Source organism: Glandiceps talaboti, chromosome 13 (genome assembly GCF_964340395.1).
Source record: "Glandiceps talaboti chromosome 13, keGlaTala1.1, whole genome shotgun sequence".
NCBI lineage: Eukaryota > Metazoa > Hemichordata > Enteropneusta > Spengelidae > Glandiceps > Glandiceps talaboti.
In genome coordinates this window covers 2,040,001-2,056,255 of record NC_135561.1, presented here as the reverse complement: position 1 = coordinate 2,056,255, position 16,255 = coordinate 2,040,001, and the positions used below count along the sequence as shown (strand labels likewise).

Sequence of the window (16,255 nt, the reverse complement as noted above, 5' to 3'; positions counted from 1 at the left end):
TGTATATGATTGATAAAACTAGTCTGGAAATATTCAATTTTAAGTTGAAGAACTCCTTCTATGTTGATTAGTGATTTTGTACTCAGGAAATTAGCATCAACAAAGTTTCTACCGAGTTGAAATTTGCTGCTTGCGCCGCTGAGTATGTATTAATCGCATGTAAAATGCCACTGTTAAAACTATCAGAATTTCAGAGCTGAGAATTCATTTCGGTTGTTTGTACCAAGCAGGGATGTAGATGATGACTGGTAGACAGTAAAAAAAACGACTACTCTGCAGTGTTTTGCCGGCTACTTTTTTAGGAATTTTTATTTCAACCAGTATATTTCCATCACTGGGACAGATTTATGAGTTTTATTCCTAGATATTACTGCCTACTTTTCACGTTTTACCTAATACTTTTAAAATTAGCTACATACCTGCTTGTATGTGTTGAAGTATTCAGAAACGAGACTGGTTGAATTTTTGTCATAAATACATCAAACTTACTAGAATATTATGACATTAACATTGGGACAATTTCTGTTTCAGCCTCGTGTTAATCATACCAGCTGACAATTATTAATGATTATGATATTTTTTAATTTCTTTCAGGCCAAACAACTCTATACTGTAAAATATGATGAATATTTAGAGGTAAGTAGTTTTTATCCACCCTGTCCCATTGGTTTTATGGGAAAATTGTTATACCTCCACAATTCTAGAATTCCTTACAAAAGTATTATCTCTGAAAATCTCAGATACATGTCTGGGTTTTGTTGCGGTACGTTGATTTGAATGGTTTAATAAATTTAGACTAAATGTAGCAATGAATTGCAATCTTGTTTAAACAGCATGTGTACTTTTTTTATTTATTTCTACGTGATTGCATCAAACAGAGCCATTGATGGTATTTTGTAATCCCACAAAGACTTAGGATCTCACCTCATTACGCTATATATCTTAATAAAGTGTAGCATGTCTAGTATCTTATTTATTTCTACATGATTGTATCAAACAGAGTCGCTGAACAATATTTTGAAATCTGCTATAACAGAAATTACCACATTTAGTTACATTCATTTGCCTTTATTGTAAAACTAGCAATTAATAGCCAAGAAACCACATGTTGACTATGCTGGCAGTACTAGTATTCTAATGAGTGCGAAATGAAATCCTTAATTAATGCTGCAGTTTCATTAAGAGATTGATGTAAATTTCCATAAGATTTACTGGATCAAATAACTTCCTGCACCAAACTGTCATCTATTTATTGTATCCTGCTGTCAAAATTTCATTTGTAATACCGTAGTGAATCGAACATAAATCTAAAATCATAAATAAACATAAATCTATAATCATAAATTTTATTACAATATTGCTCTCATAAATATCTTTGTAGCTTGCCAAAGATGAAATACAAAATGTATGTGGTTATTATCAGATACTCAGTATTGCTTTCAATGTAATTCGAAGGCAAGTGCGTGCATCGCACCAGTGAAATAATTTTCCGTATCATACCCTGGCACACTTTGCCCAAATATGGCAAGTGACATGCACGCATCTCTATCCATTCACTCCAGTAATCTGGGTTTGATATTTTTCTTACTCTTCATTTTGCGTATAACACAATTTTTCACCTTATATGTGGTTATGTGATTCAAATGATGTTTACATGCCAGTTTAATACATAAGGTGTATAATAAAATATTTACGGCCTGGGTATGGGTTTTGCGAACCTCAGTAGTATGGCATTGGGCCCTTCTGCCATACAATCTCAGTCTGCAAACCCATACCCAGGCCATGAAGATTATCAACATGCAAGTGATTGTTAATTCCTTGAGTATTAGTGATTTTAGAGTCTTACATGTATGGTATGATGTTATTTCTTTTTGCTCTCGGCTAGATTGATCTAACTAAAGAGAGAGCACCTCGCATATTGTCAGAAGTTAAAAAGAGAAATCAATTTTATATAATTGTGTTGCTTTACTGAAAGTGTGTTTAATGGTTCTCCTTTGTTAAGGTTTTCTATTCACTTGGTATTGTTGATGTTTGATTGAATGGACCAAATACATGCTTGTTTTCATCTCTGATGTGTTGAACATAAAAGGATTCTACTGCTCAAATCTTTCAAAATTGAAAATTTAAGTCCAATTACTTTCTATGCATCAGTTCATGCTGGTATTTGCAATCATATACAAAATAATTTGTTTAGAAACATCAAAAGGAAAAGTGTGCACAGGACAGCGGATGTAAAATTCAAAATAAAAAGATAGTTAAAGGGACATGGTCTGCAACTTTTAAGTATTTTTTGTTATTTTTGTACCCTACAATGACTTGTAGTCACTGGTAAAACTCCCATCATATTAACTGCTGTGATACTGTATTCTCATAATATATATATATTAAAAAAAATAATTCTTATATATTAAACTAAAGTATCACAGCAGTTTATACGGTGTGAGTTTTGTCAGTGGCTGCTAGTTTTTAGACAAGTTATGGTGAATGGGAAATATAAGTAGCCTTTTATTTGGAAACAAAAATGACAAAAAAATACTTACTAGTTGCAGACTATGTCACTTTAATATTTTCTAAGAAAAGTGTAAAATAGGACTTGAATACTTCTCAGAGAGTCATTGCAAAGATTATTGTGTAAGCATGTTAATTTTGAGACAAAATAATGATTCACTATATTAGTCTAGTATGCACATTTCTTGTGTCACTCTTAATTTTGGAGAAAACAAATGCTGCTCAAATTGAAATTTCCAAAAAATTACATTTATATGTGCATCGTTTGAGAAATTATGCTCAGAATTAAAATTTCAGGAAAAAAAACAATTTTTATGAAATATTTAAATATGTGTATCTTTGGAGAAAACAAATGCTGCTCGGATTGAAATTTTGAAAAGATTAATATTTTGATGAACTATATAAATTCAGAACTCTTGGAAAATAAACCATCTGACTTTTATTGCACCACTGAATAATGCACTATGTACATTTTGTAGATGACGTAATTGTGATGTAGGTTTTTACTCAAATTACACCAAGTCTTAAAGCTGTCAAATAAATCACCATATCAAGAAGAACTAGAAACTTGGTTTAAAGAGAGTCTTGAGTGGTAAATGCATTGTAAATAAAACATGTTACTTCAGCTGTAGCAAAGTAAATTGTACATTATCAGAATAATTTGTGCCGTCCTTAATGGTATTCTGAGAAAGACTTGACAGAAAAGTGAAGGAAAAAAATAGCCTGCTAGGATGACTAAATATCAGTCAAGTGTTGAAAAATAGAGAGAATAAGACGCACTATGAATACCACTTGTAATGTAATAAGGTTGGATAATACTGGTAAATAGAAGAGGTAAAAATGGGCATGGTTTCCATATAATCTACCGTAATTTGTTTGGAAACTCCAGTAAAATGACTGGAACCTGTTAGATTTTATGTCCTTACCACCCTAAGCAAAAAGACTGATTAAAGCATCATCTCCCCTTCCCCCTTATGCTGTCCCCCCCCCCCCCAACAGGTGAACCTATAAAGGAATGAATGAACAAACGAATAAATTGGAATTGTATGCATTTATTCATCCCAATTCTTTTTTCCCCTTTTTAGAATCTTCCAGAAGAAGAGCGAGAGAGTATAAAGCAGGAACAACGCTCAAAACAGTCTAAATCACATGTCAATGATAAAGGTTCAGGCAATCTAGGCAAAGGTTCTCCGGTAAGTAGGTTGCTATGGTTACAGGAAGTCAGCCTCTCAATGAAACTACGGATGATTACACAGGTTTATTGTATATGTACTGAAGTCATTTCATCATCTGCAAACAACACATTTATTGCTTGGTTTCTCATTTGAACACGTCTTGTATGAGAAAATTTGCAAAAAAGGAACACATTTGCTTCCATAGAACATTTTTAAATACGGTGATAATGCTGAGTGCCATGCATTGTGTGTGTGTGTGTGTGTGTGTGTGTGTGTGATGTACTTGTATGTACAATAACAAACTATTTTTACAAATTTTGAATTTCATTTTATTTTTTTCCTTAATTGACGAGTCTCAAATATGGACTCTATTTATGTTATTTATTGTTTTCACAAGGAGAAAGACATTAGTTGTTTTATATTGATTATAAATCTCAACTGAATATCTATATTATAGTTATTTACACAACCGTATCATTTGTTCTATCTGTAGTACCCTGACAGACCAAAGAAACCCATCAGTGCAGTGTTCATTTACTGTAACGAAAAACGAGAGAAATTCCAAAAATCTAATCCAAGCATGTCAAACACAGAAGTTACAAGAAACTTGGTGCAAAAATATAATCAAATGCCAGACAAGAAAAAGGTAAGTTGTTGAAATAATTGTTGCACCACTGCTATGATCAGTAAAGTACTAGAATGTGTTCGAGTTCAACATTTTTTTTTCCGGCTTGATTTGATTTATACAGTTGTACGTCGTTAGTCTATGTCAACATCGTTTCTGATGTTTGATATTGTAGGGAACCCAGGATAGGGGTATGTGTCTTCTATGAAGACTTGTTACTGATGAAATTTGATTTTACACAAATTTACTTTCATACAAGGTCATATCAGAGTATTATAGAATGAGGATGACAGACAAGGGTGCTTGTATTTACCTGAAAATATAAAACAATATCAGAAAAGAATGAAAACTGAGGTTTAATTGTTTCACATGAGCCCTTCAAAATAGTTGTCATGTGATGACAGTGTGGCATTTCTCGTTTACCTCTAAGTTTATAAAACAACCTAATGATGTATTGAATACCAAGTGTATGGTATGTTGACTTACAAATGGAGAGAATTTGTTGTCATCCTATTTTTGTGTTTATATTTCATTCGTAGGAAAAATACAAGAAGAAAGAAGCAGAGTTTAAGGCAGAATACGAACAACAAATGCAGCAATTTGTGTAAGATACCTTTGAGAAATAGTTGATTCTGACTGACTGACTGACTGACTGACTGACTGACTGACTGACATATTGGTTGACTGACTGACATATTGGTTGACTGACTGACTGACTGACTGACATATTGGTTGACTGACTGACTGGCTGACTGACATATTGGTTGACTGACTTACTGACTGACTGACATATTGGTTGACTGACTGACATATTGGTTGACTGACTGATTGATTGACTGACTGACATATTGGTTGACTGACTTACTGACTGACTGACTGACTGACTGACATATTGGTTGACTGACTGATTGATTGATTGACTGACTGACTGACATATTGGTTGGTTGACTGACTGACTGACTGACTGACTGACTGATATACTCACTGACTCATTGCTTGTCTGACTGACTAACATATTGGTTCACTGACTTACTGATCGACTTACGGACGGACTGACAGACAGACAGTCAAACAAACAAACAGAGACAGACAGACAGACAGACAGACAGAGGAACTTGTAATTCATTTAAGTACATTTATGTAAATTCCATAAATGTGGAACTAAGAATACAAAACATAGCATTTTGCACACAAAAATAAACAGTGGATGTATGATGGTAATTGTTATATTAATTTTATAGCTTGTGTTGCCATGGTTTCATTGCAGGAAGGAACATCCTGAATATTTGAAAGAGGCAACAGCTCAAAAGAAGAAGAATCAAGGGAAAAGGCTAGCACAGCCTTCTCCCAAAACTGCCCAAGAGCTCTGGATTGAGAGTAAAACTGAGGAATACATTCAGAAACACAGAGTAAGTATTAGCAGTTCTGTCACTCTTTCTGAACCATAGAAATACATCTGACAATAATCCACATACCAGTAATGCAGTATATGATTGCTCAATATAGATACCTGTAGACTAAAAAAATGGAATCATGTATGAACTTGGGTGTTTATGAAACATTTCAAAAGGTTTATTCTGATTGGTTAGGAAATGACATGCTATGGTTGTATGGCACCCCATAGATAAAAGAAAGTATTGTTGTATGTACCGTCCAATCAGTGTTAACCTTCTTATGGCCTCACATCAGCCAATCAGTGTTACCTTCCAATTGATTCACATCAGCCAATCGGTTGGAACCCTCTGATTGCTTCACATCAGCCAATCAGTTGGAACCTTCTGATTGCTTCACGCCAGCCAATCAGATGGAACCTTCTAATGACATCAACACCATATGTTGAAATGTTCATATGAAAGTAGTAAAAATATAGAAATATGTATATGTTAAAAATAGTATACAGTTGATATGCATTATAAATAGCAAATGATGATACTTGATACATATACTTGTCCCTTACTTGTTAATCATTGACACAGTAATTGTTGACTGTTCAACAAGTCATTTTGAAATTGTAGTAACCCACCCCACTCACAAACAGCCCCACCCCCTTCAGCTAAAGTATTACACTATTTTCATTCAAATACTAATTTACGTAACTTTCTTTCACCCAGGTCACAATTGACAAGGCTAGAGAAGCTCTGAAATCACAGTGGGATAAACTTGACAAATCAGACAAGATCTATTGGGAAAAACTAGCTGCCAAGCTGAAGAAACAACACGATGTAAGTTTTAACATGGTTTTCTAATATTCACCCTCATAAATTTGCTGATATGCCAACTTAAGTAATACCATTAATCAAAAAGTTTAAAGGCCCATGATTCAATCCCAGGTTTCCACATTCAAATTACCATCTCATCAGTGAAGCCATAAGGATTAGAGAGGATCATTCCTTTGTTAGACGAGGATAAGGCAAAGCATCTCTCTGTGTATGTTTGACTTCATATTATCTACAAACATAGTCTCTGGTCCATCTCTCTGTGTGTTGACTTCGTACGTACTATCTACAAACATCGTCACTGGTCCATCTCTCTGTGTGTTGACTTCTTACGTACTATCTACAAACATCGTCACTGGTCCATCTCTCTGTGTGTTGACTTCTTACGTACTATCTACAAACATCGTCACTGGTCCATCTCTCTGTGTGTTGACTTCATACGTACTATCTACAAACATCGTCACTGGTCCATCTCTCTGTGTGTTGACTTCATACGTACTATCTACAAACATCGTCACTGGTCCATCTCTCTGTGTGTTGACTTCATACGTACTATCTACAAACATTGTCACTGGTCTAAACCTTTGATGTTAATTGTTGATTAAATTGAATTCTCTGCATTTGTCACTCAACAGAAACAGACAGAAATGGACCAGAAAATACTTAGTCAAGAACCCAAGAAACCACCAGCGTAAGTGTTAATTATGTCTTTCTACTTACTATTGCCTATTTGTCATTGACTTACTTTGATTTCTATTTGGACAACATGATTTGCACAGAGGCAGTCTTGACAACAACGATGCAAGTTCTATTCATATTTTGCAGTGTGTAAGGGGACTGCCACTTATGCATTGTATATGTATCTCTGAGAAATATCACAAATTGATTTAACAGCATATTGAAATATTATATTTTCAGAAATGGTTATGCATTGTATAGTCAGGAAATGCTACAAAGTGATGAACTGAAGCATTTAACCAGTAAGTCCAGAATCCAGGAAATTGGAAGACGATGGAAAATGATGCCGGATCAAGAGAAGAAGAAGTTTAAGCTGAGAAGAGATAAAATGTTCAAGAAATTTGAAGACGTCAAAGCCAAGTTTCTTCAAGTAGGTTAAAGTCCAATGTTTGAATGTCAAGTTTGCTACTTTATCAGTCAAGCCATAAGGACAAGGATGGATTGTTCATTTGTTCTGCTCCAACATTTTCTGTGGGTCTTCCAGATACTTTTTTAAAATGAATTTTAATCCTTTTAATTTTGATACAATATGGATCAGCTTTTATTGTAAATGTTTGAGTTATGTACAATGTTCAGGAGACCTCTTCATTTTAATGATGTAAGTTGTATGTTTGAGTGCACAAAAAAGACTGTTCTGTATAAATACTGATGCATGTATGGTACTGCACTGAAATAAACTGCAAGAAATACTATCTGTGTCCATACAGTATCTGTACATATCCATCTACATTTTATCATAGTATTTTTCCCAGTCAAATGAGTGACTTAAAGGTTTCGCTATATTTTTCAGAATCTTTCGACGGAGGAGAAAGCGAGGTATGAAGAACTTACAGCACGGAAAGTAAACCGAAGGAAGAAACCTGTTAAGAAAGTAGAACAAGTAAGGGTGACATTTGACCTTTAAAACATTATCTTTGACCTGTATGAGCTCTGGCAATTAGTCTTTTAGGTTAAGGGGCCCTAACAACAGAGTTGGAAAATTTTGGAAAATCTAGATGTCTATAGCCATTACCTCAATTTTGAAATGTAGAGAAATTTTCACAGGAGATACATTTCGTTATAGCAAGATTCTTTTAGCTATCACAACACTTATGCATTTTTCATGAAAATACCCGATTGTTTCAACATTTTGTGTACCATCAAGTGCTTGAGCATGTAGAGAGACTTGTGGGTAAAATATGACTTCAAATATCTGCTTACATGTCTAGTCGTTGTGTGAAATCTGTGAATAGTTTTGACTACAGTCTTGACAAGCATCTAAACTGTTTTTTAACAATATACAAATATTTCAGGAGGAGGAAGAGGAGGAGGAGGAAAACTCTGGATCAGAGAGCGATTCTGAATCAGAGAGTGGATCAGAGGAAGAGTCAGGAAGTGAATCTGAAAGTGAATCTGAAGAAGAATCTGGAAGTAGTAGTGGATCTGAAGCAGAATCTGAACCTGTTGTTGCAGTGAAACCGAAAGCACCAGCACCAGTGCAAAGGGCAACAGTGCAGGTTAAGAAAGAAGAAAGTGAGAGTGAATCTGAATCTGGGAGTGAAGAGTCATCATCAGAAGAGGAATCTGAATCCGAGGAAGAAGAACCCAAGCAGACAATAACAAAATCTAAGCCACAGGCAAAAGCTGTGGCAGCACCCAAGAAAAGACAAACAAAACAAGCAGAGAGTTCTAGTGAATCTGAATCTGAAAGTGAATCTGAATCTGAAAGTGACTCTGACAGTGAATCAAGTTCTGAGTCAGAATCTTCCTCTGGTGAAGAATAAAACAATCACAGTTTCTGATTTTTATCTGGATCTAAATATGAATAGTCATCTGAAACTGATAATAGGTGGAGACTGGTACCTTGTTCTTTTTGAGATTTGATTTCTTTTACTATAGACTAGATCGTACCTTTTATAGCAACACACAGAATGAACGATTGATTGTTTTATCATCTAGAGAAAGTTGATGTAAAAGTATTTTTAAATTTATAATGATTGTACATGTATATGTGTGTTTATGGTAAATATAATTGTGTTGACATCACAGTATGCAAAGACTACGGGTTTCCTAGAAGTCTATCATTAACTGTGTACCATTAGTTACAACTCACCTCATTCATATTCCCCTGCGGAAATAAAGTAAACTATATATTAACATACAACAAAGGTAGAGGTGCTTGTAGGAATAAAATTGGAATACAGGACAATAGCTAAAATATTTATTTATTTTTATTAGTCAAATTTCAATCACTATAGGATCGGACGTGACTAAAACCACAAAATATTTACAGAATTCAATTCTGTGAAAATAGTTGTGTTTTAGGGTACTCATTTTGGACATTTATTACAAATATTAGTTACAATGTATGCAGACAACTCTATACAGTATGCTAATTATCTGATGTAACAGTTCAAATATTACGTTTCAATCGTTTACCAGTCATTTTCCATATATGCATTTCATACACATTCTCAGTGTATCACCCCAAGTTTCAAGCAGATTGCCAATGTTTAAAAGTTTGTCATTTCAAACTAAATTTCTGACGAAATATTTTTAAATGATTAACACAATCAAACTATTAACACTATCGAGATAATTTATACTTCGTCGATCTACATACATTTTTCCTTGACTTCTACTAGTATTTGAAAATAGTAGAAATTTTGAGAATTTCACATATTTAAAGCCTGCATTGTTGCTATGGTAACATCAGAGTTTGAGATGTTTTCCACAAGTTGTTGAAGTTTATTTAACAGCTTCACTGCCACAAGTATGAATTATATAAGACAATAAAAGATATGACAATTAAATTATGAAATCAAACATATTAAAAGTTGCAATAACCCAATGACTTCATGTATGGTCTGTTAAATTATGATATTTGGGATACAAAATATCAAATATGATATAATAGTTAATCGACAATTTCAATCTGATATACCGGTATTACTGCACCAATAAAGGGTGAGATCAATAGTTCAATATGGGATATAAAACTACATCTTTATAGTTAGGCCTCAGGACCCCCCCACTTACCGGTAATTGAATTGGCCAAAATTTATAATTGTTTCAGACAGCAAATGAATTCAAATCTGTGTAGTATGTAGTGAGGAAAAAACAGCTCTTTTATTGACATTGTGTTGTATTTTAGAGCCATGCATATACTATTGTGAAAATTCTTCCATTCCTCAATTTGATGACCTATTTTCAGAAATATTTGTAGTTAAGGGTACAAAACATATTGCATTAAAATTAACATTGTTTTTGTAGGATGAGAACTAAAATGGCTCAAACCCCCACCCCGGAAGTAAAAGAATTTAAGTTTTTATCCTATATTGGGTGTTACCTTATGACGATTAATCACATCTAAAAGTAATTTTGTTCCACATGTGGAGGGTAAATAATATCTCAATCAGAAAGTGACATGCAAACTTTCCTGTTGATAATAGAGGTGTTAAATTTGGAAAATGTACAGTGATTTTGTGTTTATAATTTTTATCTGGTTAGGTGGCCAAAGTTTTGACGTATCTTGTAAAGTCATGATTAAGATGGGGTACTTCTTGTTTTCTTGCATAATGAGGCATTTATTAACATAACCAAAGCATAAACAGAACAAATTAATTTCTATCTATCTCTGTTGTTTATATATTATATTTCATTTCACCTTGCATTATAATTTTGACTTGCTACCAGCTACACATTGTGTATACAAAATAAACATTTTAAAAAATGAGTTGTATTCTGAAAATTGTTTTTAATTTGTTGCACACAACTGCAAATGTGAAAGCATTTATGAAAGTTTTCAAGTAGAACCAGAGTTGGATTGTATTATGACAGACGAACCCTTTGTTTATAAATATTCTATCCTTACGTACTACCAAACACAAGTGACTATAGAGTTTCAATTAGACTGCACAATGTTACTACCAAACACAAATGACTATAGAGTTTCAATTAGGCAGCATGACGCTTTTGATTTCTCGTCACAATGCGTTTTGTTTGGAATTACACAAACAGACATAGACACGGATAGCACACACACACACACATACATACATACATACACTTAAAATGATACGTTTTATCTCATTGTTTCCTTATAGCTCGGTCAGAAAAAATGTTGGTTTTAACTCTCGAGTATTTATTCATGTTCATTCAAAACTTACAATAAACCTTTAGTTATTACAGTTATAATGCTATATTGACTAATGAGTCAGCATTCGACATGTTCAATCCCAGGTTCAGTGTTTCAATTCCAGGTTCACACATTAGTGTTATTTGATCATTGGAGCCATAAAGTTTACTTAGGATGATTCTTTTATTCTGGACCAATTTTTTCTATAGTTCTGTCAGAAAACTGTTTTTCTCACCAATATTTAGATTCTTAATCAGAACGAGAGCTTTAGACTTGATAAAGTTGTTACACAAGATGTCCATTGTAGAGCATTCTCACAAACCACAGCTGATGTTTCATCTACGACACTTCAAAATATCTCTTGATGGTGTGTCTTGGAAGGTACCGTAAAAGAGGCTTTGGTTTATGACAATACTGTAGAGCAGTGATTTATAATCAGATTAAAAGTAAGGATTCTGAAATGGCTTTGTTTTAGTAACTTTGACATTATACTCAAGTATTTTTATGAAATGTTGCTGGATTTATTGTTTTTCAGAGAAATTTGTTGCAAGAAATGATTGAAATGGATGAGTTGGCATCTTCATTCAGGTCTGTTTATGAACCAATCACAAACTGTTATGAATTGTACCTGTTTATGAACCAATCACAAACTGTTATGAATTGTACCTGTTTTGCAAGGTTTTTATAGCTACAAATCACCATTGTTTTAATAGGCAAATAAATACATTTGACAGGAATTGACTCTGTTTGTATAGATGCATGAATGGATGGGTGAGAGACAGACGGAGGTAAAGACAGAGAGCCACAGACAGCGAGAGAGAGAGAGAGAGAGAAGCACAATTTCAACCTGTTCCTTTACTACGCTATGCTGCACTACACTACACTACACTACACTGCTGTGACATTGGTAGCGTTGTCCATGGATTTGAATAATAATGTAGATACAGTGAAAATATAATTTAGTATAAAAGGTGGTCGAGAAATAAATGTATTGCACAGCTATGTGATCATATGTATGAGACACCGAGGGTATCAAAGTGTCGCAGATAGGAAGAATTGCTGCTAGATTCTAATAGTACGGCTCTTCCTGACAGCAAGTTGCTACAAAAATCTTATAAGGGTACTAGCACTTCACGTAGCAGATAATATGCATGTACAATGTACTCCAAGGCAAGAATTATTAGCAGCAGTGCTTAAACTTATGCTAGGCCTTGCTTGGCAAATCCTGCTTAATTTGCTGTTTCTATAATAATTGTGTAACAATACAAGCAGTCGCCATACTAAGGCCTGTACGTCACTTCCGCCAAAGTTCTGGTGAACTCTTGAGATTCATGATCGGTTTCCAAAATACATCATAGATTTGGTGATGCTGAAATGCATCAAGCAATCGACTAGACTCTCACACAGCCTCGGAGCTTCGCTTTACTAGAATTAAAGCTAAACGAATTATTTTGTATGTACCGATGATATCCGTACTCGACTATCCTTGTACTGTGCGCCCTCATCGACCATGATAGAGATGACCATTCGTTGATGTGTGGGTGCGACGCTCCATGTTATCGCGAAGCCCGAGCGAGATCGCGAAAATACCGAGCATCGCAGTCACACGTCAACGAACAGATATCTCTATGTGGTCGATGAGGGCGCACAGTACAAGGTTGTTCGAGTACGATGGAGTACGTTATGTAGATGGTATCGGTTCATACAAAATAATTCATTTAGTGTCAATTTTAGTAAAGCGAAGCTCCGCGGACTGTGAGAGAGTCTAGCAATAGACACGCTTGCGCACATCCGTTTATAACCATGAATTGGCTGAGATTTGCACGACGTACTTTGGAAGTTCGCAGTAGGCCTACATCATTATTTCCAAGTCACGTGTCATCTAATAAGTCGTCCATATGCGTCAAATGACCCATAACTATTTGAACACTGGCTTTATGCCAAATTCACCATCACCATGATCATTATCTTTGTTTAAGTGTTGGAATTTCAAATAAAATTTGAGACCTCCAGTGAAATGGTCGTACAGTTCTAATCCATATATATTAAGGATCTTGGATTTTTTGTGCAATTGAATCACCACTTAAAACGGATAACGTATATTCTGAGGGAATCACCAATACAGTCATACATATGGACAATGTGGTGTATGTGTTGTTGATGTACATAATTCTATACTTTATACGATGGTGTATGTGTTGTTGATGTACATAATTCTATACTTTATACGATGGTGTATGTGTTGTTGATGTACATAATTCTATACTTTATACGATGGTGTATGTGTTGTTGATGTACATAATTCTATACTTTATACGATGGTGTATGTGTTGTTGATGTACATAATTCTATACTTTATACGATGGTGTATGTGTTGTTGATGTACATAATTCTATACTTTATACGATGGTGTATGTGTTGTTGATGTACATAATTCTATACTTTATACGATGGTGTATGTGTTGTTGATGTACATAATTCTATACTTTATACGATGGTGTATGTGTTGTTGATGTACATAATTCTATACTTTATACGATGGTGTATGTGTTGTTGATGTACATAATTCTATACTTTATACAATGGTGTATGTGTTGTTGATGTACATAATTCTATACTTTATACAATGGTGTATGTGTTGTTGATGTACATAATTCTATACTTTATACAATGGTGTATGTGTTGTTGATGTACATAATTCTATACTTTATACAATGGTGTATGTGTTGTTGATGTACATAATTCATCTAGACAAAGACATGCACGATTACTACCACCATACCTCTTGGAGACGGGGGAATTTTGAGGTATTCTGATGAGATTTTACTTGTCAACATACAAAATCAATGTCAATCATGATGACCATAGATCTATTCACCTGTAGATGATATAGAGACTAGACACCAGAAGACTAGACAGCCGTCTGTGATTTATTGGTGCATATAAACATAATATTATGAATCGCCATAGTGTTGTGACAATCCTCAGACCGCTATAGTGGTCTGAGGACAATCGTACCAGTAAACATTCATTCGACCTCTTACCTGGATTGGAGTGTTGTATCAAAGTACATAGTATTTTAGTTGTCTATTTACTGTACAGTCCTTCTGTGTTACATATGAGACATTGTTTGCTGAAAGGTTAGTTTTTGTAAACCTTTGACCCGAAAGATGCCACTTGAGGTGATGTGGAGGGGATATGATAGAGACCTTTGATTGGATGGATGGGAGGGTAATCATCCGATATATTTTATTTGTGTATGAATATTCTAGATAAGATTTCGCCATGACATATTTTACAACTAACCGTGCACTCGTACAACATGGAATCAATGTGGAGGCTTCTGTAATACTGGTGTTAATCCGATAACACAGATAGCAGGTAATTATACTAATTAATTACTTTTTTTACAGTTTAATCGGTAAGTGGGTGTTATAAAATACAGTTCTGGGTCGTTAAGGCCTCAAGACTAACATATGAACAACTGATCTGGTCAATTTGTCACGTATGATCGATGGCGACTCGACTATACGCTATAGCTGGTTGTGTACGTGCACGTTTTACAGTAGCCCATCTAGGGAATCGTCCCGCCATACCTTCTCTCTGTACAATAAGTTAAGTTTGAGACCTGAAAAGGTTCTGTTGTAACAACACAATCACTCGTGAACTAATACTTCAGTCAAGGAGCTGATATTTTCTATTCAAGGATGGTCAAAGTTACTCTACAAAATAATAACGTTGGTAGGTATTTACGAATAGTCAAACGATACCATCACCGGGGTGTCTGCATTGGAAAAGAGTGCACCGGTGACGGTATTTTTTGAATATTTGTATACTTAATAATGTCATTATTTTGTATTATGACCATCCTTATCGAATTGCAGCATGTTAGCCAGTTAACTGAGAAGTTAAGCTTATACCCAGCAAATGTACATACTCGTCCCAGAGTAGTTTCCGAGTACTATATACAAACGATAAATACTGATATGACACGTGCAGACATGTTAATTTTAGAAAAAATATGATTACGTACCATGCTTGTCATGTTATGCAAACATGTGTTTTACACGTGGGATATTAACGACAACTGGTCCACCAGACATGAGTAAGAGATAATATAACATAAGATTGCATGACCCATATTAGGTTGTCGGTGGCCGAGTGGCCAAGTCACAGTAGTTAAACCACTTGCCTCTTAGTCTTACCACTGGTGGTTAAACACTTGCCGAGTGGTTACCACTGGCCTCTTACCGCTGCGGTCGGGGTTCGAACCCCATTCAGGGTTCGATTAAATTTACCACGCTGTAAGTAAGAAGAGTGTCGTTCAGTTTGACTCTACCGAACAACGCAGGTTTTCCCCGGGTACTCTTATTTCCTCCTGCATTAACACTGAACCCATGAGGGGTGGCCCTCACTGGACTTCTTGGGAGACAAGTGTTTTATATGCTTAAAGAACTATCCAGTATAAATAAAGATTATTATATCAAATCCTGCAAAATATTGACGTCTCTTAATTCGAAACAGTTTGATTTCTATGAAAGCGATATTAAAGTATAAGAATATTAATTGAGTTTTAAGAATACTTTATAATAATAGTTAGTTAATAGTTTGATCACACTGTTGACTATTTGTCGAACTCAATAACAAATACAAATAATTATACGACAGGGTGATATCATGACAGGAATTATGAAATTCAATACATGCGTGCTCAAAATTATATATGTCTAAGAGTTAGACCGATCCACGAAAATAGTTTCTTCTAAAAAAAGAAGACTTTTGCGTCATTTGTCTCCAGACAAGACGATAGTAAGAAGTCAGAACGTTACACTGCGCACACTGTGTTCTCCAATTCACTGTTTATTTTATTACTTTA

At 34.7% G+C, this 16,255-nt stretch overlaps 1 protein-coding gene across 2 annotated transcripts in view; it reads left to right on the top strand.

Annotated features, from left to right (window-relative positions):
* The window catches only part of LOC144444580 (nucleolar transcription factor 1-like), a 28,156-nt gene extending 16,073 nt beyond the window's left edge, over nucleotides 1-12,083 (top strand). For both annotated transcript variants that reach the window (XM_078134058.1, XM_078134057.1), the window contains 10 exons: nucleotides 595-636; nucleotides 3,594-3,701; nucleotides 4,177-4,329; nucleotides 4,848-4,912; nucleotides 5,576-5,717; nucleotides 6,420-6,530; nucleotides 7,160-7,215; nucleotides 7,443-7,632; nucleotides 8,053-8,142; nucleotides 8,555-12,083. In XM_078134058.1, the coding sequence (XP_077990184.1) occupies nucleotides 595-636; nucleotides 3,594-3,701; nucleotides 4,177-4,329; nucleotides 4,848-4,912; nucleotides 5,576-5,717; nucleotides 6,420-6,530; nucleotides 7,160-7,215; nucleotides 7,443-7,632; nucleotides 8,053-8,142; nucleotides 8,555-9,025 (1,428 nt within the window). In that variant the 3' untranslated portion in view covers nucleotides 9,026-12,083. The remainder of the gene's footprint in view (nucleotides 1-594; nucleotides 637-3,593; nucleotides 3,702-4,176; nucleotides 4,330-4,847; nucleotides 4,913-5,575; nucleotides 5,718-6,419; nucleotides 6,531-7,159; nucleotides 7,216-7,442; nucleotides 7,633-8,052; nucleotides 8,143-8,554) is intronic.
* The last annotated feature ends 4,172 nt before the right edge of the window (nucleotides 12,084-16,255 follow it).